The following is a 23206-nucleotide window of genomic DNA, read 5'->3' as shown; positions in this document are numbered from 1 at the left end:
CTGTATATAAAAGCACATTTCATTTTCTGAAATTCAACTTATGTGAAAATTTATTTAGGTAATTAGACATAATGAGGAACTTTATGGCAGGAATTTCTTGAAATGTTTTTGAGACTAGGATAGCTATCCAAAAGCAGTTGTGGAATTTCATTGTCTAGAAATTCCAGAGCTGAAAGTCTGTCAGAGTTAGGGTTAGGTGGTACCCTCTTTAAAAACCGGAGAATGGGTAATAGGATTTTTCAAGTCTTTCCAGTCTAAATATTCTAAAGTTGCCCTGAATAAAATTTCTTGCACCAACCTGAATTACAGCAGTTCTTCAGCAGTATCTTATGAAAATAATAATACCTAGCTATCAGGGGATCTGACTTATTACATGTCTGACTTACTAGGTGCTCACTGAGTCAGTGGTTCTCAAGGTGTGATCGTAGACCAGCAGTATCAGCATTCCCTAGGAACTTGTTAGAAAGGCAGATTCTCTGCCCATCCCAGGTCTATTGGATCTGTATTAATCTGATATACCCTAAAGTCTGAGAACCAGTGCAGTAATAATTTCCTCTTGCAGAAGAACCAGAATCCCAGTCAAATGTAAATACAAGTTGAATCTGTACCTGGTGCTAATCCTGTTCCTTTACTTTCTATACAGGTCCCCTCCCCTCACAATGCTTTTCCTCTGTGCTACCAAATTCTCTGCCTTTACTCCTTCATCTTGCACAGACATCACCACTTTCCTGAGCAGTGACCCATGTTCAATGCCAAAGGTGCCAATTACTAGTTCAGAAGCTAAGACTCAAGGAAGTGGCCCAGCAGTGACAGCCACTAAGAAAGCAACCACTTCTCTGGAATCATTCTTCCAAAAAGCTGCAGAAAAACAGAAAGTCAAAGAAACTTCACTTTCATCTCTTACTGCCACTGCCCAGGCCCCCATGAGCAATTCACCATCCAAGCCTTCATTACCTTTCCAAACCAGTCACGCTACAGGAACTGAGCTCTTCTTTAAGCAGAAAAGTCTACTTCTAAAGCAGACCCAGCTTAATAATACTTCAGTTTTCTTCCCTCCACAAAATCCACGATCCAGCCCTCAAGAGTTACCAAACGATTTTGCAACAGAATATCCTGATTGTGCCCCTGTCTGTGAAGAGGTGTTGAAGCTAGGATCCTCTAGAGCAACTCCTGCAGAGATGGATTTGACCCAGAACAGCCCAAGCAGGCTTGCTTCTTTAACTTCCAAGTGTGCTCTGGAGGGAGCACAGAAGGCAACTACCACCCCAAGTCTCCTGGCTGCTGAGGACCAAATGCCCTGTGAGAAGTGTGGCTCTCTGGTACCTGTATGGGAGATGCCAGAACACACGGACTATCATTTTGCATTGGAGTTGCAGAAATCCTTTTTGCAGCCCTACTCCTCAAACCCCCAGGTTGTTCTTGCCAGTTCTCCTCAAAGCAAAAGAAATCCCAAGAGCCCTTTGGCTTCCAGTAGTAAACGCCCTAGGCCTGAGGGCATGCAGACATTGGAATCATTTTTTAAGCCATTAACACACTAGTATTGCCCTTAGGCTTGCTGTAGGGTTTTAATATTTTATCTGTAACCTAGGAGATGGAAATATGTTCACTTCTCAATGAAATTCGTAACTTTATGAAGTTTTTAATACGAAAAGTAATCCAGCTAGATGCTGAGTTAAGGCTCCCATCTCTTCACAGGCATGGATTCTAATCCCATTGCTGATAGAGATGTACAAATTTATCTTCCAGAGATATAACTGCTTTGAGTTTTTAATTGTTGGAGTTTAAGAAGGCAGCGTCATATAGTAAAAAATGTGTGGGCCTTGAAGCCTAAGAGATGTGATTCCAAACCTGGCTCTGCCTCGTGGAATATGGCCTTGAGCAAGTCACTTTCCTCACTTTTCCCCATCTGCAAAATTGAAATACCTTATGGATTATTGAAGATTAAGAATGATGTATTTAAAGTAGGTAGCTTAAAGTTGGCACAGAAAAGGAACTGAGTAAAAAAATGTTTTAAAAAAAATTTTTCCCCTAGCTCTGTGACGGGGCAGTTCAGATAACACCTCGACCAAAATGTGAGGTTTGAGAATGTGAGGTGAAGACTTGAAACCCTAAAGTGATAATTAGTTTAGGGCAGGGCTCTGTATACAGAAGCTTTTTTTTTTTTTTTTTGCTGAGGAAGACCAGCTCTGAGCTAACATCTATTGCCAATCCTCCTTCCCCACCCCCCCAAAGCCCCAGTAGATAGTTGTATGTCATAGTTGCACATCCTTCTAGTTGCTGTATGTGGGACGTGGCCTCAGCATGGCTGGAGAAGCGGTGCGTCGGTGTGTGCCTGGGATCCAAACCCCGGGCCGCCAGTAGCGGAGTGCATGCACTTAACCGCTAAGCCACGGGGCCGGCCCTACAGAAGCTTGTTAGTGAACAAAAATTCAACGAGTAAACTTAAAAGATCTAATTGGTTTTATTCAACGATTCATGAATCGGCAGCATCCCATCTAGTAAACAGAAAGGTGCTCAGATGAGTTGTACAAAATGCAAGATATTTATAGGCAGAAACTGGATGGGACAAGAAAGTTATTAGCAAAAGAAAAGGATTGTTTCAGGCAAGGTCACCAGTCACCTTTCTTTGGGGAAAGGGTGGCAGGGTCTTATCAGGCAGATTACCTCACTAACGTTTTCAGGAATTTCTGGACTTATCAGTTTAAGGTCACATTCCTGGGAGGGAATGAAACTGCAATTAAGTCTTGCTTTGCTGTCCTGGGTACAAGTGACTACACCTTGGGCCTGCTGTTTCTTTTAACAAGCTACTCAATACTGAATTTCATACAAGTAAACGCTATTATAGCCACAATTTTAGTCACTAGCCCTTCTGCCTCTTGCATTTTGTTCTAATGTAGAATGATGTTGTTACTGGACCAGTTCAGGAACTCTGTTTAGATTGGAAAAGTCATGATCAGAACTAGAGCATCTCTAGAACCTTGCTACTCAGTGTGGTTTTGAGGAGCAGCAGCATCAGTGTCAGCAGGGAACTTGTTAGAAATAGTCTCAGCCTCACCCCCACCCCTACTGAGTCAGAATCTGTATTAACAAGATTCCCCAGGGTGTATCTTAAAGTTTGAGAAATACTGATATATAAGATACCAATGGCTGGCCAGGTTTGTAGAGGGCAATGACATTTCCTTAAATGCTGAAATACAAATTTAAGAGGTAAGTGCTTGGGCCTTCAGGGTCACTGGCATGTTCATCTCTTCCCTACTGAAGTATGAATAGTTTGCTTAGGGTTTTAAATTAATTATTGGAGCTTATTGTACTTGTCCATGTTTATAGTACTATGTTCTTAATCTTCATTCTTATTTGTGGAAAGTCAGTGTCTTTTTTGGGCTTTTCTGATATGGGATACCTTGAATTACACAGAGAACCCAAGTGAAGATGAACTGAGCTAGGCGGTGGTGGTGGGGAAAGTGGGTACGGAGAATTGTGTACATATCCCCCCTCCCATACACAGAAACAAACCAACTGCTTTTGAAGCTTATTTGTAAATTGGGGGTCTGTATTTAGTTTGAAGAAGGGGGGAATGTTTGAAAACCACTGGGTCTAGCAGGAAATTATTTCTTCCTCCAAAAACATTTTCCACTTTGGTGGCAGTTAAATATCTAATAAAAGACAGTATTCACAGGCCGCCACAGTGGCGTAGTGGTTAAGTTTGCGTCCTCTGCTTCGGCTGCCCAGGGTTCGTGGGTTCGGATCCCAGGTGTGGACCTAGGCACTGCTCATCAAGCTGTGCTGTGGCATTGTTCCATATACAAAATAGAGGAAGACTGGCACGGATGTTAGCTCACGGCTGATCTTCCTCACCAAAAAAAGAAAAAAAAGAGTATTCGCTGTGTACATGGCCCTTTCCCTACTAGATTTGTAGTTTCTTGAAGGCAAGAATTCTGCACAGTACCTTGCACATAATAAGTATTTGATATTCACTGGATGAAACATACATAGTGAAAAATTTTAGATGATTACCAGAACTGGAAAAATAAAAATGTACATACTACTGGGGGGGGGGGGAGCCTGCCTTATATGTTTTTATCCTCCTAAATATTCCATTAATGTAGCAAAGTGAGTCACTAGTTCCTAGAGATGTCTCATTAAGTACAGAGATAATTTTCCAAATTTCCTTACTTAATCCAGAGAAAAGTTAAAAAAGAAAAAAAAAAAGCCTGAGATGAAGCAATCATCTCCTTTGGGCGCTGTACAGATCAAGCTGAACAAATTTTTAACACCTTGGTTGACTGGAAGGAGTCATACTGAAAAGTAATACGGACTTCATTGGACTTCTAGAGGCCAAGATGGGTAGTGGGGGCAGGGGGTGGGGAACTAGTGGGTAATCAATAAGACAATACCAGCAGCACACCTTCTGTTTTCTTGGCAATGCCAACCCTGCCCCAGCACACTGGCAATAAGCCTGTGGAGGGGACAGCAGACAGACATGCAAAGGTCAGTGTTGGGTGAAAGCTACAGTACCTTTTTGCTGAATATAACCTTTCCTCAAAACTGTTTATCAGCAACTGTACAGAAGGAAGTAAATAGCTCTTAGTTCCCAACACAGGAAGAAGTTCTTCAACCCCAGGCTTCTTAGTAGCAAGTTAAACCAGTGATATTTCAAAAAGCAGCTGAGCTTGAGTGATAGGGAAGCTATCACTTTAATACCTTGGAATGCCCCATGGGAGATTAGGCCATGTTTATCATTAAATTTCTTTTGCAAAGATCAGTACTCAAAATGCAGACCCTACTTTTCCAGTTGACTTTAACCTTAGGCCATATTTCTCTACCCATAAAATGTGATAGGTACAGGAAGAAAGGACTAAGGTTTGGCTAGGCAGCCCTCAGAGCTCCAAGAAGCCAGTTTAGGCTATATAAACCTCACTTCAGGCTATTTTGCATTGCTAGGAGAAGCGTGAGGACCAGATTACCATATCTCTAAATTCTACTCTTCATTAAGTAGCTGGCATGCTAATCTCTATAAATTTCCAACAGGGCACAGTAGGGGGCTCCTTACTATTGTGACCATTAGCAAGTGTCCACTCCTCAAGTACAGGGTGGTTACCCATCTCAGCTGAAAAGGCAGCAGTTTCATTTGCTATTCTGGTCACTCAAAGAACTATGCAAAACAGGCCAGAATACTTGGTCACAATACTGGGACACTGATTGCATGTTGGGAGAGGAAAGGAAGAATGGCGAATGAGATACCAGACAGGTTCTTTCCCCATTCAGGGCTCAGCAGTGTTAGGGTTTCACTTGTCTCTAATCCTGGAGAGAAGTCTAGCTCTGGAAGCTGAGCCTGTGTTTTAAGCATAAGGACAGTGTGTTCAATAAAACATTTTTATTCTGTACAATATATATATGTGTATTTAAATATATATATATTTATATGCAGAGAAACCTCAACCACCAAATCCCTGAGTCCATGGGAACCCAGGACACTAACAAAAGGAAAGGAGGGAGTCCATGCCCTAAAAAGTAGAAATATGGCAACATCTTTCCCTTTCCTCTAGGTTCCCTGCAACAGAGGGAAAGGGATGGTCACTGCAAATTACTAAAATGAGAGGACTTACATGGGAGCAGGAAGGGGGGTGAGGGTGGCAGGATGGGGAGCTGTGGGTCAGGTCCCCAGCCACCACCAGTCTGGGAGAGGAAAACATACTGTTTGATCCAGCATTAAAACCAACAGGTCACTGCAAAGGGGAGGACAAGACTGATTAACGTGCAGCTGACCTTCGGTATGCCGAGCCTCCGCTCGACAGCCCCACGCCTGGGCCAGCACAACAAATAGCACCAGTGGGGCCTATGGGAGGACAAACTGGGGAAATGGCCCTTGAGTGAAGAAGGGAAGGGGGATAAAGCTGAAGAACGGGCCTCATGTCTCAGCACAGGGTGGGAGCACAGCCATTCACTGTCCCTGTGCCATTTCTTCAGATCCTGGGCCACCAGATGGCCAGGAGCAGATGTCTTTGTCCACAGTCAGGCAGAGATGGGCAACTTACATGGTCTTGAGAAGAGGTATAGAAAAAGGAGTGCTTCCGAGGACCACCCCCAGTTGTTGTGACAATTCCTGAAGTGCAGGGACCACACCGGCCCAGTCCTGACAGTGGGGCCGAGGTGGCAGCAGTCAGCTCCCTCCAGTGGACAGGCCATGGAGTTGCCCGGGTTGATGGGCCAACCAGGTGGACACAATTGCTGAGCACTGCCCTGAATTCTGTCTTCTCCCTCAGGACTGCCCCTTCCTGGCCACACTAAGCTTGGCACCTCTCCAGAAAAGTGGCAGGGAGCACCCCTCTCTCCCTAGCCTATTAACACACAGAGCCGCCAATGTGGGGCAGCGTGGCCAGAAGTCACCTTATATATTGTAGGGACAGCAATAGAGCTGTGCCCGCCTGGAGTTCAGAAGCCCATGTTGGCCTGGGCCTCTCCTGCTGCAATGGCTTGCACATCAGTGACATGGCCGATGCCCTTGGTGACACCCTCCCGGAACAGCAGCTTGGCGCCCACCTTCAGGTACTCTGGGTGTTTCAGGAAGCGGAAACGTACCACTGCCTTCTCCCCTGTCCGCAGCTTGTCCTGCAGCAGACACGCAGTCACTGGCCCTGGACAGTGCCTCCTGTCCCATTCTCTACCAGCTTTGGCTCTCCACCCTCAGGGGCCTATCAGGCTTCTACCCACCCCAAGTGGGGCTTTGTTCCCTTTGTGGGATCAGGGAATTCTCTACAAGTCTAAGGTCAGACCTCCTTCCTTTCTGGAGGCAGGAGAGTTCTGATTTTTTCCTGGGAAAACGGGGGCATGGCTGGGTCCCTCTCACCTTGGCATGGATCTTTTCCACCACTGCCGTCTGACGTACGTTGCCCACATGTACTGTCACCTGGAAGCCTCGCCGGAAGGTGGTAGCATGGAATAGTAGGACTATTTCTGCCTCGAACACTGAGCAGATGGTGGGATTCATCTCGGGGCTCACCATCACCATGCCCTGGGGAGGCACAGCCCCCAGACCCAGAAAGGGCAGACCTCGCATTAGTCTCTCCCTCCCCAGCCACCCTCACAGCCTTTACAGCTCCTAAATTTCCTCTTTTTCTAGGACTTCAAACACAAAGACCTCAGGCAACAATACTCAAAACGCTTCTTTTAGAGGGAACCCATCCACCCACCTCCCATGTCCTCTAACTCTTCTAATGCTTTGAATTTTTAGGGTCCAGGACACTTGGATTGCACCACAGTGATTTATATTTAGTGATTTGTGCTTTATGAGTATTCTAAGCATTTTTAATACACGGACAGTCTGTGTAACCAGCTTTCTGGGTTAGAGACCATGTTTCCTTTGAGGGCCTCTGAAGCATCTTAGACAGGTGCTTCTCATTCAAGTAGCCAGTCTCCCAGGCACTTCTCTTTGTGTTCCCTCTCCAACCCACCCTCCCACCTCACCTTGCGAAGAAGTGCACGATCAAAGTCCCCGAGGGCCAACGTGGCAGCCTGACCAGCTCGCAGCACACGACAGGCGGAGCGGTTGCGCTGGATGCTGCATACTCTCAGCTCCAGGAAGCAGCCATCGTCCGTGGGGCCCACCACCAGCTGGTCCCCCTCACGGCAAATCCCACTGCAGCCCAGAAGGCAGGTGGCACAGTGTCAGCCTAGCCCCCCTACCTACTTCTCTGCTAGGGTCACCCAGACCATTCTTTCTCTTCTAAAGTTGAGTCCCTTAGGTGGGGAAAGAGACCCTAAATTCTGATCTGGAGGGAGGGCAGATGACTGCCTCGCCCCAGTCCAGAGTTGAGACTCTGACGGCTAATGCCAGGAAAGGCAGTGACGGCTGACAGAAAGGTAACTGCTGGTTTGACAGTGAACACCTGATCCCTGAAAAAGCAAGTTATCCCCTTGGGTTTCAGCCTCTGCTTTGGAAAGAGTCTTAAGGGACCTCTCATTTCCCTACCTGGAGATTAAGTCAGTTGAATATATTCTAGTTTTCTTCTTGGGGCCCAAGACCCACACTTCTCCCTCAGGGGCCTGGAGATTCCCAGTAAGCAGCAATAGTGTTTCTTCCCTCATAAGCCAACAGACTAGCTTTCTCCAGCTCTCTGGATGGTGAAAGCCTAATCTGGAAACAAGTGCATCTTTTCGATGGGTTCTGTTCAACTCCAGGGGCTCCTGTGGGCCACGATGTCTTCGAGTGTATGGGTATGTGAGGGCTGAGTGGGTGGGGAGCAAGCAAGTAATTCACCTGGAAAGTGTCCCTCCAACGACTGTCCCCACCTCTGGTACCGTGTAGATTTCATCCACCTTAAGCCAAAGAAGGTTCTATCAATGGCCTGCTAAGCAGGGCTGACAGGTCCCCAAATCTCTAAACAGATTCAAGGCTCAGTCAGAATCAGTCCCTCCCAGTTCCCCAGCTCACTGCCCGTTTGGGCGGCCAATTACCTGGAACTCCGTCAGCTGCTGCATGAGTTCCTCCTGCTCTTTGCTATTGGTGAGTGGTGGCAGGATATTCAGAAAGACTTTGAGCAGGTCCAGACTCTCTCCAGACACGCTAGACAGTGTGAAGATAGGGGTGACACTGTAGAGGGAGGCATAGAATGGACAGATGAGGAAAGTTCTAACAAGAAGCAGAAGCTGGAGCCACATATATGGAAAGGTGACCTTCTCTCTGGGTGGTTAGGGGCCCTTCTTTCCTATCTGCTAGCCATCTCAGGAGCTCTGGGCCCTCTCTCTGTCAGTCAGCCAAGGAATGTGGCACGTGAAGCCCATCCCAAAGCCCAAGGGAGACGGTGAACGCCAGGCATAGCACTTCGTCTCCAGGGTCTCAGGCATCAGCAAAGCTCCAGGCTGGCTTGGGAGAAGGGCCAAGCCCTCTAGCCAAGACTGTCTCCCACAATCCCGACCTGAAAAACCACAGAACTAAGCCAGAACTGGTCTGGTCCTGGGGTGGAACACCATGCTCCGGGGCTCTGTGGCAGTCTTCCCGGTGGATCAGGGCTCTGGAGTGAGAAAGGCTTACTTGGGTGACTGGGCAAACTGCTGGGCAGCAGTGACGGCATCATCCTCGGAGGTAACCAGCATGGGGACCTTGTGGCAACCAGGCTGCTTGAGGACCCGCTCTAGCTGCCGTACCGTCCTCTCCACTGTGGTCTTGGCACACAGGTCCACTTTGCTGACCACGATGAAGAAGGGCACTTTCAGGGCGAGGGCCAGCCCCAGATGTTCCCTGGTGGTGCCAGCTGCCTCAGAGAAGGCAAGCAGGCAGAAGGAGAGAAGAATGAGAATGTGGGAAGGAAGCAAGGGAGCAAGAGAGATTTGAAGAGGCCCACGGTAGGAGCGAGTGAGCACCTCCCTCCAGCCCCACCCCTGTCCCAACGCCTCGTACCAATCCCAGTGTTAGCACTGACGAGGAGCAGGGCACAGTCAGGGCAGTATGAGGTGAGGCCAAAGATGGTGGTGTGTAGGTACTTGTGGTGGCCTGCCAGGTCGATGAAGGTGATCATCTTGGAGCTGCTCTCACAGATCTCTTCTGCCGTCCGTGAGTCACTGTAATTCACCACCTAGCCCAGAGCCCAGGGCTCTCAGTGTCCCCTGCCAGCCTCCCCAACCCTTTAAGAGTCGCCAGGACCTAAACCAGTCCCTGGGTGACCCTGCTTCTTAACCTGAGCCCCATTTCTGATTCCATTCAGTTGATTCCCCATTTGTTTTCTAAGGAGGCCAGAGCTTGTTCAGTGCCCTCTGGGCTTTCATCTACACTACTCCAAAAAGTCTCCACACTCTGCCCTCGGACTTGGTCCTTCACCACACCATCCCATCCTCAGAGTCCGGCCCCACTGGGTCCCGTTGATTGCATGCACCTCTCCCTTGCTGTTAAAGCCCAGGATCTCGAAGCTGATGCTGGAGGTTCGGCCAGACTGAATCTCATGCAGGTGGCGGAAAAGGTTGAGTCGAGCCCGGCCCCGCCCATTGTCCAGCTCTCCCTGGGTCAGGACTCCAAGCAGAGTCGACTTCCCTGAGTCCACATTCCCCAGGACGGCCACACGGAGGTCTAGGAACTGTGGACGAATTGCCAGAGGTAAGGGCTCCAATCCCTCACCTCTCTCCACTGAAGGTTGGGTCAAGGGCAGTGACACTCCCTGGGGAATAAATGATGAACTAGACAACCCCGGGATCTCAGGCTAGGGGAGAGCCTGCCGCAACAGGGCCCTCCTGGGAAGCATGTGCGTGGGAGGCGGGGAAGGGTGTGTGCTCACCTGCTGGTTGTCAGGGACCTTTCGTACCAACACCTCAGTGATCTTCCGGGGCATGTCGCTATCATAATCTACTTCTCGCTCCCGGAGAACAGTGATGTCGGCCCCGACCCTGTTACAGCAAGGCCACAGGTGCCATATCTCACCTGTAATTCCGCCCCAACCCCCTTCCATTTTGGCTCTGGACCGATGGCCTTCTCACACCTCCCACAGAGCTCCCAACACCTTACTTCACATTCTACCACCCTCCAATCTACCCCGCATCCATAGCTCCCTTTAAACCAACCAACCAACCTCAAATCAAGGAGCAAAAAAGCCTAGATCCAATGAAGAGGAGCCCAGAACACTAATCCTTTGTCAAGAGAAGGCAGCAGAAGGAAAGTCCCTCCCTGGCCCCTCCGGCCCTAGGTATGCATGGGTCCTCCCCAGAGTAAGGTAAAGGAGAAGGGAGGGGAGGGGAGGGGGAAGAGGAAACATACTTCTCCGCCATCCGGTGCAGGGTCTTGAGGGAGGCCCGCATCTCCTCCTCAGCCAGCCCCACCAGCAGCCCATTGTCCTCTACCCCAATCTGGTAGACGGCCTCACCGCGGCCCTCCTGGAGCCGCCATTTCATCTGTGTCACCAGGTGCTCAAAGCGGTACTGGGATGGATTCACTAGCTTCAGCTTAGGGCAGGTGAGGTATCATGAGAAGGTGAAATCAGAGATGCTCCTCCTAAACCCACATGCTCCCCACCTGTCCTGCTGCAAGGACCAGGATCTTCCCTTCTCACTTAAACCCCTTCATCTCTGACCTCCTCTAACAGTGAGTCCCCCTCCAACAGAATGAGGTACAGAGCCCTTACTCTGAACCACATCCCTAAATTGCTATAGAGATCATGAAATTGGAAGATGATTTCTCAGAGAAATCATCCCACACCAGCAAGGACAACCTGCCCCTCCCCTAAGACTCACTTTATATTCGATGTTTCCATCTTCAGCCTGAAAAGAAACAGGGAGCAGTTTTACCACACACCATTCAGACCCAACCCCTACTTCCCCCTGATTCTCGATGGGGCCTAGGCAGCTAACTTGAGAGCAGGAAGCCTCAGCCACACCTGCTTAGGCAGGTGCACGCCCAAGGTCATTGGCAGACAAGCCCTCTACTCAGCCCCAGTGTGACCTCTCTGAAGGAAAGGCCTCTTCAAGAACAGAGCAAGTCACCTATCTAAGTCAGGACCAGAACCCTGAGTCCCTCCTTTCCTTCATCACTGGCAGCACATACTTCCTAGACGCAAGATCACTCCTTCCTTCTCCCCAGGGCCTCAAACTGCTGTCCCCAGAAGTCTATGTCTCCTGTGTGTCCAGGCTGCTGAGGCTGTTCTCTTCCACTGGTCTGAGAGACACCATTTCCTTCCTGCCCGCCCCTCTCAGCTGATGTCATCAAGAGTAAGATGCAAGAGGCTGCAAGAGGTTCTGGACCAGGGCCAAAGGATGAGCTGAGTGCTGGTCACAAGCCCAATGAAAGAGGAGCCCAGGTGAGAGAGGTGCAGGGTTCCAAAGTTGGGGCTGAGATGAAAAGAAGATACACAGAAAATGTAAGGAAGGGGACAGACTCCACAAACCAGACTCACTGTGGCTTTTACCTCCTGTCTCCTGACCCTCACGCTTCAGTTGAGGTGAAATCCTGAATCCACCCCACAATCTCCTCTACCTTTTCCCTGTATCAGGTGACCCAACACAGAAGTGTCCTGTTGCCTGAGCCTTCCCCTCTCAGCTGCAAAGGGATATGACATTTGCTTGTTCTGCCTGACCTGCATTTCTGCACTCCTCCTCCCTGGCCATTTCATTTTTATTCTTCCGTTCCTGTCATCATTCCACCCCTTCAAGGCCCTCTGACTCCCAAGCTCTAACAGGGCTTCACCCATAATCTCCACCTCATGGAGTATAAGGGAGATCTCTTTCCATCAACAGAGACCTTCCTTTATCATTTTGCTGGAGATGCATAATTAGGATGGGTGGCTTCAGAAAAGTGATACAAGGATGATGGTCCAGGCCAATGATTCTCAAAGTATGGTCCTAGGACCAGCAGCATTAGCATCACCTGGGACTCTGTAAGAAATGCAGATTACCAGGCCCACCTCTGACCTACTAAAATCAGAAATTCTAGGTGTGGGGCAGCAATCCAGGTGATGCTGATACACGCTAAAGTTTGATAACCAGTGGTTTAGGCTCTTCCCCTGGGTCCTCCTTTCCTAAGAGCGACAAAGTAGCAATTACTCTCTGCCTTAGGGATTAATGAAACAGGTATGTGGAGGCTGTCCTCACTTCCCCGTAGGACAGGCAAAGGGCAGGAGGACTAAGCCTGACTGTTGTCTGGTTGTGTTTGTGTGTGTGTGTGAATGTGTGTGTACTCAGGGGCAGGGAGGGAACACATTGCTCTTTTCCTCGAGTACTCCCCTCCTCCCTTTGGAACAAGTTTAGAAAACTCTGCCTCTTCATCCCAGCATGCCGTCTCCCTTCTCCTGTTGCAGCACAGACAGGGGGCCGGGACATTCTACTCTGCTCTTCCCAAGGGGATGCGGTGGGATCCCCTCTCCCCACTTCTCCTCCTGGAGTTATCTAGATCAGAATGGGGGAACCCTCCCTCTCCACTCTTCCTCCTGGGGTCCTGACATCAGAAAGGAGGCCAGTCTCTATCCCTCCTCCTGGGGTCCTGGGACCGGAAGGAGTGGTTCCCCTCTCCCCCGGGGTCTTGACACCGGAAAGGGGTATTAATTGTCCCTGTCCCGCCTTCCTGGAGTGCCCGGACCGGAAGGAGTGGTTTCCTCTCGTTCCGCCACTTCTCAAGTGCTCACCTCGGGGGGCAGGTACGGGGGATTGTTGGCTTTGGCCGCTCTGTTCCTTCCGTTCTTCTTCTTCCCCTTTGGGCCCCCGCAGCCGCTGCTGCCGCCGGCTCCCCTAGCCTTGAGGGTTCCGCCCACGGCTGGGCCCCCTCCCGGCCGGCAGCAGCCGCCGAACAGCTCCGATACCCGCGAGTCCATCGGCCTCTGCCACCAGCCCCCCGCCCAGCCCCTCCCCCCCGCCACCGCCACCGGGGCCGCCGCCGCCCCTACTGCCGCCGCCGCGTCCGGCCAGCCAGAGGAGAGCGGGGTGGGGCCCTCCGCAGGCCACGCCCCCCTCCTCTGGCCCCGGCTAGCGTCAGACACAGCCGCGGGGCACAACGGGATATAGAGTCCTCAAGCCTGGGACCTCCCTCAGAAGAGCTCACCGCCGCCCTACAACTCCCAGGAGGCATCGCGGCGCAAGGGGCCGCGCTGGGCTTCGGGGCGTAGGCAAGGAGCGCGCCTTTGCGCGCAAAGACCTAAGGGAGCTGTAGTCTGGTTCCTAGTCTCCGCGCTCCGAGCGGGTCTTTTCCTAGGGCCTGAGGGAAGTTTAGCGCCCCGCGGCGTGTGGGTGGGGCAGTCCCAGGAGGCTGAGGGTTTACATCAGAATCAGGCTTTGTGTACGCTCCTGGGTTTGGCCCCTTAGCTCAATCCCAGACTACAGTTTTTGGACCTGGAGAGCTGCAAAATTCAGGGCGACTGGTCCCTCCCCCTGCTGTCTCCGCCCCTGCCTCAGTTTCTTCCCCGACAGCTGGCGTGCTGTCAGGGTGAGTCAGGGCAAATGCCAGGGCAGAGGCGGATGGTGGTTAGCCTAATTACAGCTGTTATTGTTGCGATGATTATGCCGCCTTTACACAGTAGTCACTGCTTTATTACCAGGTTGGCACCCTCCGGGGGCTAGTTGTAGCAGCGGGAGACACCGCGGTGGCCCCGACACGAGGCCCGAACCCGTAAACCAGCCTTGCTGCTTGAGGGCTACAAGGATGCCCGCAGCGAGTATTACCCCTCCTCTTTGTTTTGAAGCAGAACCAATCCGGGAGGACGGAGTTTGGTTTTAAAACAGCCGGGGCTGTAGGAGGGGCCTGGCCCCTTCTCGGGGCGGGGCTGGGGCTCCGGTTACGTCAACCACTGCGAGGGCGGGGGACGTAGCTGAGAATAGAAACTTGGCCAAGGGCCCCGGGGGAATACAGTACTGACTTGTGACTTTTTTGCCAAGGCATCTCTCTTGCTCTTTAGGGCTCTTGCAGTCAGCAAAGAGTAAATAAACCAGTGTACAAGATACTAGAAAGGCAGAGTGGAGAAGCAGTTAGTGTTGCTGGGCTGGGAGTCAGGACGCCAGGGTTCAATTCCCAGCCCCCACGGCTGTCTCATGACTCACCACCACTCACCGTATGTCCACTTCCCCTCTTCACAAACAGCGAGATGCTCTCACACAGCCAAGAAATAAAACAGCACTTCCCTCCAGACCTCAGTTTTCCTTGGAAAACTAGAAGCAGCAATAGTGGCTTACCTCGGGTGATCGTTTCAGGGGTTCAGACCTGGTGGAGTCCATGGCTTTCCCCCAAGAACAGGAGGGACGCAGGTTGCTGTAGATCACGTAGTTGTTGTCCACATGGCATAACTTCCCAAAGCAGTGGGAGCAGAAGGACCAAAATCTGCAAAAGGGCCTAGCAGACCCAGCCAATTATGTGGTCTTCAGTGGTTGAAAGCACATGTGACTTCTCTCTTCTCCAACCTGTTCATCTAAAGGAAGGTTACATTGCAGAGGTCAACCCTAGCCAAGGGCACAGTTCCACCAGGGAAACTGCCACGTAGAGGCTGAGGCTGAAGAACTCAGTGAGAGATCTCAAGAAGGATGGGGATTGGAAGGGAGAACTAAGACCATACCCACAACATTCTCACCACCACCAGCTCTGGTCTCTTTTGATAACCAGGGCCTGCTGCACTCACCTGATAACACTTGTCCTCTCCTCTTCATGGATTTTCAGCCACCTCAACACACAATTTCACTTCATCCATCCCAAAACCCTTGTCTTCTAAGTGGAGAACTTCTTTTAAGAGATGAGAGGGGGTAACCTGTTCTGATATCCCATTCTTGAACAATCTTGCTTACCAGACAGGAGTGAAGGCTGGCAGAGGAGTAGGCTGAACAGGGATGTCTGTCCAGGAGGAGGTCAGGGTCCTGGGAGATGCAATGTGGTCTTTGTGTTTAGTTCCCTGGAGGTGTTACTTATGAGGTGGTTGGCTGTGGGATACGTATACACATACACACACACACATTTTTCCTGGCCTGTAATTAGTCATTTATTGTTTGTGTACATGATACCAAACCTCTTAATCTCAAGTTCAGGTGCCTGATGCACAGCAAGCCAAACACTGAGACATGGGTGCTTAGAGATGGAGAAAGATTTATTCAAATTGGCCAAAATGAGTAGATGGGAGCCAGGGTTCACTCAAATCTGCCTCCCCAAGAACAGAAAGCAGGGGTTTTATAGAGTTTAGCAAGAAGAGCTTTGGGGAAACAAAAGGGTCACTCCCGATAAGCCCCTGGGCAACCTGACTTCTGGGCTTCAACAGCTGCTGGGTGCCTGCCATTGCCATTCGGTGATGGATCCCAACCTCCCCGAAGGCATTCTCTTTCTTCTGCAAAACAAGCTCACAAATCCTCAGAGACCCCTGGGTCACCTCTCAAGTTAAACAGGAAAAACAGCAAATTTGTTTAATATCTACAATACATCTCAGGTACCCAGCTTCATATAGTACCTTTACATAGTTTCAAACTCAGATTTAGCAATCTTTCCCTTTATACTTTTTTGGTTTTGTGTCATGCGTAGGCTAGCCCCACTCCTAGATTATGAATTATTCCTTTTTCTTTTAATAATTTAATTTTTATTATTTATTTATCCCCCCCCCCCCAAAGCCCCAGTAGATAGTTGTATGTCATAGCTGCACATCCTTCTAGTTGCTGTATGTGGGACGCGGCCTCAGCATGGCCAGAGAAGCAGTGTGTCCGTGCGCGTCCGGGATCCGAACCCGGGCCGCCAGCAGCGGAGCGCACGCACTTAACCGCTAAGTCACAGGGCCCGCCTATGAATTATTCCTGAATATTTTATTCTAGGAGTTTGAGGTTTATTTTTATGTTTAGATCTCTGATCCATTTGGAATTTATCTTTATGTAACATGTGTAGTAGGAAATAGTTTGACTTCTTTTCCCTCTAAATGGGTAGGGAATTGTCTCAAGCTATTTGCTTTGAAAAGTCAACCTCATTATATACTAAGATCTACATAAACGTGGATCTGTTTCTGGACTTTCTTCTGTTTTATTATTTGTTTGTTTATTCCTCAGCCAATACCACAGTATTGTTAAAGAGAAAACCATAGGCCCAAAATGGCGTTACTTGTGCTAAAGCCCACGATACCAAACCCAGATTTAATACCTAATGTAACTGCAGTTTCAACCTTCCCCGGAAATATAATCTTAATCAGCCAGTCTGGAATTTTCTGGTTAATACCAATGAGGTAGTCTGTCATGTGGGCCCTCTCCATTCCTCCAGACCCCAAAAGGAAGCCAAGGCAATCTGCATGATATACCACTTGCTGGTCAATACCACCGCCCACCCCCACCCCCCCCGCCCCAGGCAAAAGAAAATGCCCTGGCCCAAAATAATCCTTTTTTGTCTTTTGCTAATAACTTCCTTGCCCCATCCTTCTGCCTATAAAAACTTTCCATTTTGTATAAGTCCTAGTAGTATCTCTTGGCTTGCTAGACGAGATGCTGCCTGATTCATGAATCGTTTAATAAAGGCCAGTTAGATCTTCAAATTTACTTGGTTGAATTTTGTTTTTTAACAGTGTTTTAATCCTTATACTTTTATAGTATGTTTTGATCTTTGGTCCCTACTTCCTGAAACACACCCTTTTCTTGGCCTCTGTGACCTGACCTTGTCTATTCCACCCCCCACTCCCCCCATATGTCTGTTTTTCTTTATACTTCTCTAGGTACTCCTTAGTCTCCTGCACAGGTTCTTCTCTCTGCTCATCCTTTAAACATTAGTGTCTTCAGGAACCTAGCTCATCCTCATTCTACACACCCTCCTGGATGATCTTATCCACTCCCATGTTGATGACTCTCAAATACATATCTTTATTCCTAGTGGTGTTCCTAAATATCCTAAAAATGGAATAACAAACTCAACCTATCAAAAACTGAACTTATCTTTTCTCCTTACCTACACGCCAATAAACCTAGTCCACCTCTAGTATTCTCTCCTTCATTGAATGGCACAACTCGCCATAGAGTTGCTGAAGTCAAAAACCTGCTTGTCTTCTTGGCAGTCTCTCTCTATTTCTCCTCTTCTTCCTAGAATCAACCACCAAGTCATGCTCCTTGGACCTCCTAAATATCTCTAGGGTTCACCAGTTCTCTCCACCCCACTGTGACTACCCTAGTTCAGGCCTCTTTCACCACTCACTTGGGTAATTACAATAGCTAGTTCTAACTGGTATCCCTGCCTCCTCTCTTACTCTCCCTGTAATCTAATCTCTACACTGCAGCAGGTGTAGAGATTAAATTTATAAAATGTAAATTTAATCATGTCACTCCCCTACTTAAACCTTTCAAAGCTTCCCCATCCCCCTACAGGATCAAGTTCAAATTCTTTAAGATGGCTTATAAAGCCTTGCCTTGATCTGGCTCCTGTTTGTCCACCACAGCTTTAACTCTCTATAATCTGAACTCTTTTCATTCCTTGAATAGAGGATGCTCTTGTCTCTCGACGTCTCCAATACCTCCAGGGCTTCCTCTTTACCTTTACTCATCCTACAGGTCACAGTTTCTTGGGCACATTTGCTCTGGGACCACCCCTTGCTCCCACTCTGTCTAGGTTCGGCGTCCCGGTTCTTCACGTCCACCGCCCATGCACACCCCACTGTATAATTCATCACATTGTATTGTATCTATAGGCAGTGAACCCCTTGAGGACAGCGCCTGCCCCTGGCTTGTCTGCTGCAGTCTCCAGCACCTAGGACAGGGCCTGGCACGAAGTATGTGCACAGTGAACAGCGAACGGAGGAGAGAATGCACGCGTGAGGGGGGGTGTCCGCTGGAAGGCAGCGCTCAGTGGCTGAGAGCGCGTGGGCTCCCTGTCGAGGAAGCGCTCGGTGTTCCCGTGCCAGCGCGTCGAGGAGGGAGCATAAGGCTCAAATCGTAACCCAGCCCAGCCTCCACCACACTGCGGCGGAGCCACGCCCCCTTCCGGCCCCGCGGAGCCGGAAGTGGAGGCGCGGGCTTCCCATGATACCCCGCGGGGCGCGTATTCAAACCGCACGGAGAGGAGGGAGGAGGTCGTGATGGCGGCCCCAGAGCCGGAAGTGCTGTCTCAGGCAGCAGTCCCTGGTAAGGCCTGGGATCCCGAGCTCGGGGATTCTTGGCGACCTGTTTCGTCCCTGCTGCCGCTCTCTTTGGTCACTTAACCCTTTGCTGTTTTCTGGCCCGTCTTCCTTGTCCCCATTCGCGGCGTCCCTCCCGGCTCTGGCTGGGCCCCAGTGACTCCATCGCCCCCACCCTGTCTTCGTCTCGGCGGCGTTCTGGACTCCGCTGGACTACACTGTCTTTCAGCTCGTTTCCCCAGATCAGGGCCTCCGCTTTCTGAGCGGAGACCCAGTCGCTGCCTCCGAAATTCCCCCCTACCCCATTATCTGGCGGTCACTTAAATCTCCGTAGGCGACTGGGATCGGGAATCTCCCCACTGTCGCCCACGCAGGAGTTTGCGGAGGGAATGTGCTTGTGTCCACCACTCCGCAGTGGTGGCTGACGTGGCCACAAGGGAATGAGAAACCCGACTTTGGTCTTTTAAGTTTTTCATTTTTCTCTCTTGTCCCTCTGTGCACCTGCTAGATTTAGAGTGGTATGAGAAGTCGGAGGAAACCCACGGCCCCCAAATAGAACTACTTGAGACCACCTCTGCTCAGCAACCTCCTAACCCTTCGGAGCCCTTTTGCCCCAGAGACTGCATGGTGCCAGTGGTGTTTCCCGGTCCTGTGAGCCAGGAAGGCTGCTGTCGGTTTACTTGTGAACTTCTGAAGCATATCATGTACCAACGGCAGCAACTCCCTCTGCCCTATGAACAGCTTAAGCACTTCTACCGAAAACCTTCTCTCCAGGTAGGCACATGTGGGGAGACTTTGTGGCTATTAGATGGTAGCCTGGTAAAAAGGGGATCTAAGGGATTCTTCCGAGGCTGTCGGCCTAAGTAGCTCTAGGGAATGTGTTTCAGCCCCATGGCTTCAGTCACCTTCTCCCCACTCTAGTCTTCGATAGTCTAACCTTCCTGGCTTATTCTCTTTTTTTTCTGAAACCCCTATTGTGTGTTGCATTTGGACTTCATGAACTGACCCCGTAAGTTTAGTCTCTTTTCTCTCCAAATTTTCATCTCTCTGTTTTTATGTTATACTTTGTGGCAGACTTCCTTGACTTTATATTTTATGTTCTAACACTTCTATTCATTTTTTCTCTTTTTGAGGGCAATCATAGTCTTAAGAGCTCATTCTTAAGTTTTGGGTGTACCTTTTTTCTTTCTTTCTTTCTTTTTGTGAGGAAGATCAGCCCTGAGCTAACATCCCTGCTAATCCTCCTCTTTTTGCTGAGACCCTGAGCTAACGTCTGTTGCCAATCCTCCTCCTTTTTTTTTTTCCCCCTTTTTCTCCCCAAAGCCCCAGTAGATAGTTGTGTGTCATAGCTGCACATCCTTCTAGTTGCCGTATGTGGGACGCGGCCTCAGCATGGCCGGACAAGCGGTGCGTCGGTGCACGCCCGGATCCGAACCCCGGGCCGCCAGTAGCGGAGCACGTGCACTTAACGGCTAAGCCACAGGGCTGGCCCTGCGTGTACCTTTTTAATGGCATCCTGTTGTTTCATGTCTGTATGAACTTCTCTTAGCTGAGGATATTAATTATTGTATTTTTGAAGTTTCCTTCTGTTCCTTGCACTGTCTCAGTTTCTACCAGATTCCTTTTTCTGTTCGTTTTGCTCTCTGACTTTAATGTTAGAGGCTTTTATTCTGTGTCTGGTAAATATTTAAGAATAAGTCATTGAAGACTGTGTGCGTGGCTGGGCCTGTGAGCGGATAGACTTCAGTCTAAGAATATTGGGTGGGAATCTAGTGATCTCCTTGGGGGACTTCCAAAACGTCAGTGTTGGAAAGTCTTCTCTCTGGGGGGAGGAAATTGGCACAGGTTTTCACACAGTCCCCCTGTGTTCACTCTTGCCTTCTGTGTCTAAATTGCCAATTCCTGAGCCTTTCTGGGGTTCTGCAGTTTGAATCAGTTTGTTTCTCATGGGGGTCCCTTCTGTCAGCACTTGGTATTCAGCTCTCTTGAACTCTTCCATCTGCTCTCTCTTCCAAAAATTTGTTATTGTCTTCGGCCACTGTCGTCTATTCTCTGGTTCTCTTTGTTGTTCGGAGTTCTCTTTCTCTCTCCTCCCCCCCTTCCTTCTTTCCTTTCTTCCTCCCTTGCTTCCTCTCTCATTTAGTAGTATTTCAAATGGGATCACAAATAAGCATGTATTCAATTTGCCTTGTTTAACTGGAAGACCAATTCCAGAATCCCCTTTATTAAACCAAATTATCCTCATTCTTGTTATGCTTCCAGCACAGCAAAACTTTGCCGCCTGCCATGCTACCAAATCTCCTTGACTATTTTAGTTGCTTATTTCTGGATGCCTTCCTGCTTCAGAACACTGTCTTTGCTGTTCTAAGCATGGGAGAATTATAGTTTGGTAAAAAGAATATATTTTCCTTTTTGATATATTGCCCTCTGATAAAACTCAATGTCTTAGCCATGGAAATTCAGTCTTATATGTCTACTGCATCCCAACAGGATTCTTCAAAGGGCATTAGCTTCTCCCTCCCTTGTCCTGCTCTCTCACTATTCTGTGTCCTCATAGGCGGAGGACGTGGTAAAGAAGAAACCTCGAGCCACTGCTGAGGTGAACAGCAGGAAATGCCAGCAAGCCCTGGCAGAACTGGAGAGTGTCCTCAGCCACCTAGAGGGTCTCTTTGCCCGGACACTAGTACCACGAGTGCTTATCCTCCTTGGCGGCAGTGTTGTAAGTCCCAAGGAGTTCTACGAGCTTGACTTGTCCCGCTTGGCCCCCAACAGCATGGACCAGAGCCTGAGTACAGCGGCTTGTTTGCGTCGTCTCTTCCGAGCTATTTTCATGGCTGATGCCTTCAGTGAGCTGCAGGCTCCTCCACTCATGGGCACCATCGTCATGGCACAGGGGCATCGCGACTGTGGGGAAGATTGGTTTCGACCCAAGCTCAACTACCGAGTGCCCAGCCGGGGCCATAAACTGACTGTGACCCTGTCCTGTGGCAGACCCTCTATCCCAACCACGGCCTGGGAGGATTACATTTGGTTTCAGGCACCAGTGACACTTAAAGGCTTCCATGAGTGAATGGGGGTACTTCTTAATCGTGAACACAATGGCTAAATTATTTTTCCCCCTGTGGCTATGTGCCACCCATCTCTTGCTTGGAGCTAGAGTTGCTTCCAGGTGAGAGGAAGGGTCTATCTTTCTGGCTGCCTGCCTGCCTGCCTGCCCTCCTCAGACTTCCTGGTGGGTTGATGGTATGGCTGTGGCTGTAATAATCATCATTGAACAACATCTCTTTGAATCCAAGGTTGATTTTCCTAGAGGGTGCTGGGTCAGGCATTTCTGTTTGGGGTTGGAAAGCAAACTTGGGCCCATAGACAGATACTCCTATGGAAGTGGCCCTTTTCTGCTTTTTGCTGTGGCCTTTCAGAATTTTTACCAGGGACATAATAATGTGGCTGTGACTCATGAACTTAAATATAAAATGAATGAATTCATATTAAATTTTCCTGAAACTCTTTTGGTTTACAGAGACTTTTCAGGCTTGAGGCTAGAGTATTTTGTTTTTCTCCTTGGCCTCTTATGCTTCAGGACTTCCAGGATTTTTTTACTAATGGCTCTTTCTCTTCATCAGCTCCAGGCCAGTCTGGGAGGTTAAATGACTTGGCCAAGGTTCTATAATGATTTGATATCAGAGTTGGGACTGGGGTCCTCAGCAGCTAACTCCTAGCCGGATGTTCTTTCCTTGCCACATACTGGTTTTTGTGACCGTTAAAATATATGTGCCCAAAGCAGAGGTCACACAGGGGAAGAGGCTGAGAGACTGGGCTGAGAAAAGAAAACTGAGAGGGTCTTTGCAAAGCCTGATTGAGCTGTAGGCTAAGGCCCCAGGACTGCCCTGTCGGATCAGCTCCCTGAGGCCAAACGTCCGTCCTGGAGTTCTGCCCAGCCTGTCTCCATTACGGTTGTCTGGCAGCTGCTGGCAGTTCCTGTTGGCAGTGTTGTCCTTAGGCAAACCCTGCCCTCCTGCCTGTGGCGCTTCCTCCTCAGCTGCCCTCTGACGTGGCTGTCCTGATCCTTGCTGTTATCTTTTCTTGCTTGATGCTGTCCTCACTGCTAAGCATCAATGCTTTGTCTCTGAGAACACCTGCTTATTTCTTGGAAACAAGTTGAAGACAGAATCCTTACCCTGCTAGTGTTGGAGGTGTGTGTGTGTGTGTGTGTGTGTGTAAACGAGGACAATATAAATATAGGCTTTTTTTATGTTTTAAGAAGAAGGAATGAATATTTTGTTTTGTGTTTTGTTAAAACATAAAAATAGTTTATATTTTATACTATGTTTTAAGCACTTTACATACATTATCTAATTTAACCTTACAAAGTACGTATTATTGTTCCCACTTTGTAGATAAGGTTTGGGGAGATTGAATAACTTGCCTAAGTGGTGAAACCTGGATTCAAACCCAGTCTACCTGGCTTCAGAGGCTGAGTGCTTCACACTGTGCTGTACACCCTGTGTGGTTTTACTCTGAAATAATGCAACTCTGCCAAAGGTGGTAGCATTGGAAAGCTGCAGCACTCCCCTCTCTGGCTTCAGATTGTGGTTCCTGATATGGGACCTGCCATTAAAAGATGCTGAGTAAATATGGAATCAGTGAAAACAAAAGGTTTGGGTTCTTTTCTGTGCCGTGACCACTTAAAGCAT

At 49.2% G+C, this 23206-nt stretch overlaps 3 protein-coding genes across 9 annotated transcripts in view; 2 read left to right on the top strand and 1 right to left on the bottom strand.

The window, feature by feature from the left end:
* The window catches only part of POLH (DNA polymerase eta), a 32505-nt gene extending 27222 nt beyond the window's left edge, over window positions 1-5283 (top strand). For all 5 annotated transcript variants that reach the window (XM_058554268.1, XM_058554264.1, XM_058554267.1 and 2 more), the window contains one exon: window positions 644-5283. In XM_058554268.1, coding sequence (XP_058410251.1) covers window positions 644-1538 — 895 coding nt within the window. In that variant the 3' untranslated portion in view covers window positions 1539-5283. The remainder of the gene's footprint in view (window positions 1-643) is intronic.
* A 76-nt stretch (window positions 5284-5359) lies between these two features.
* On the bottom strand, window positions 5360-13319 carry GTPBP2 (GTP binding protein 2). 3 transcript variants are annotated; one of them, XM_058554270.1, is made up of 13 exons: window positions 13098-13319; window positions 11215-11241; window positions 10742-10926; window positions 10266-10374; window positions 9870-10067; window positions 9398-9572; window positions 9032-9251; window positions 8455-8590; window positions 8258-8316; window positions 7970-8134; window positions 7465-7636; window positions 6848-7012; window positions 5360-6609 (listed from the first exon to the last, which is right to left on the bottom strand). In XM_058554270.1, exons 1-13 carry the CDS (start codon window positions 13281-13283, stop codon window positions 6433-6435), a joined length of 1974 nt encoding a protein of 657 aa, XP_058410253.1. In that variant the 5' UTR covers window positions 13284-13319; the 3' UTR covers window positions 5360-6432. The 3 variants fall into 3 exon arrangements, with proteins under 3 accessions (XP_058410253.1, XP_058410254.1, XP_058410255.1); XM_058554271.1 differs by having other exon boundaries at window positions 8455-8563; XM_058554272.1 differs by lacking the exon at window positions 7970-8134.
* Window positions 13320-18428: 5109 nt separating this feature from the next.
* MAD2L1BP (MAD2L1 binding protein) lies at window positions 18429-23152 on the top strand. Its single transcript, XM_058554294.1, has 3 exons — window positions 18429-18519; window positions 19021-19286; window positions 21070-23152. The coding sequence occupies exons 1-3, from the start codon at window positions 18474-18476 to the stop codon at window positions 21580-21582; spliced, it is 825 nt and encodes a 274-aa protein (XP_058410277.1). The 5' UTR covers window positions 18429-18473; the 3' UTR covers window positions 21583-23152.
* The last annotated feature ends 54 nt before the right edge of the window (window positions 23153-23206 follow it).

This window comes from Diceros bicornis, chromosome 14 (assembly GCF_020826845.1).
Source record: "Diceros bicornis minor isolate mBicDic1 chromosome 14, mDicBic1.mat.cur, whole genome shotgun sequence".
Lineage (NCBI taxonomy): Eukaryota > Metazoa > Chordata > Mammalia > Perissodactyla > Rhinocerotidae > Diceros > Diceros bicornis.
The sequence above is the reverse complement of the archived record's forward strand: the minus strand, read 5'-3'. Positions and strand labels throughout refer to the sequence as shown.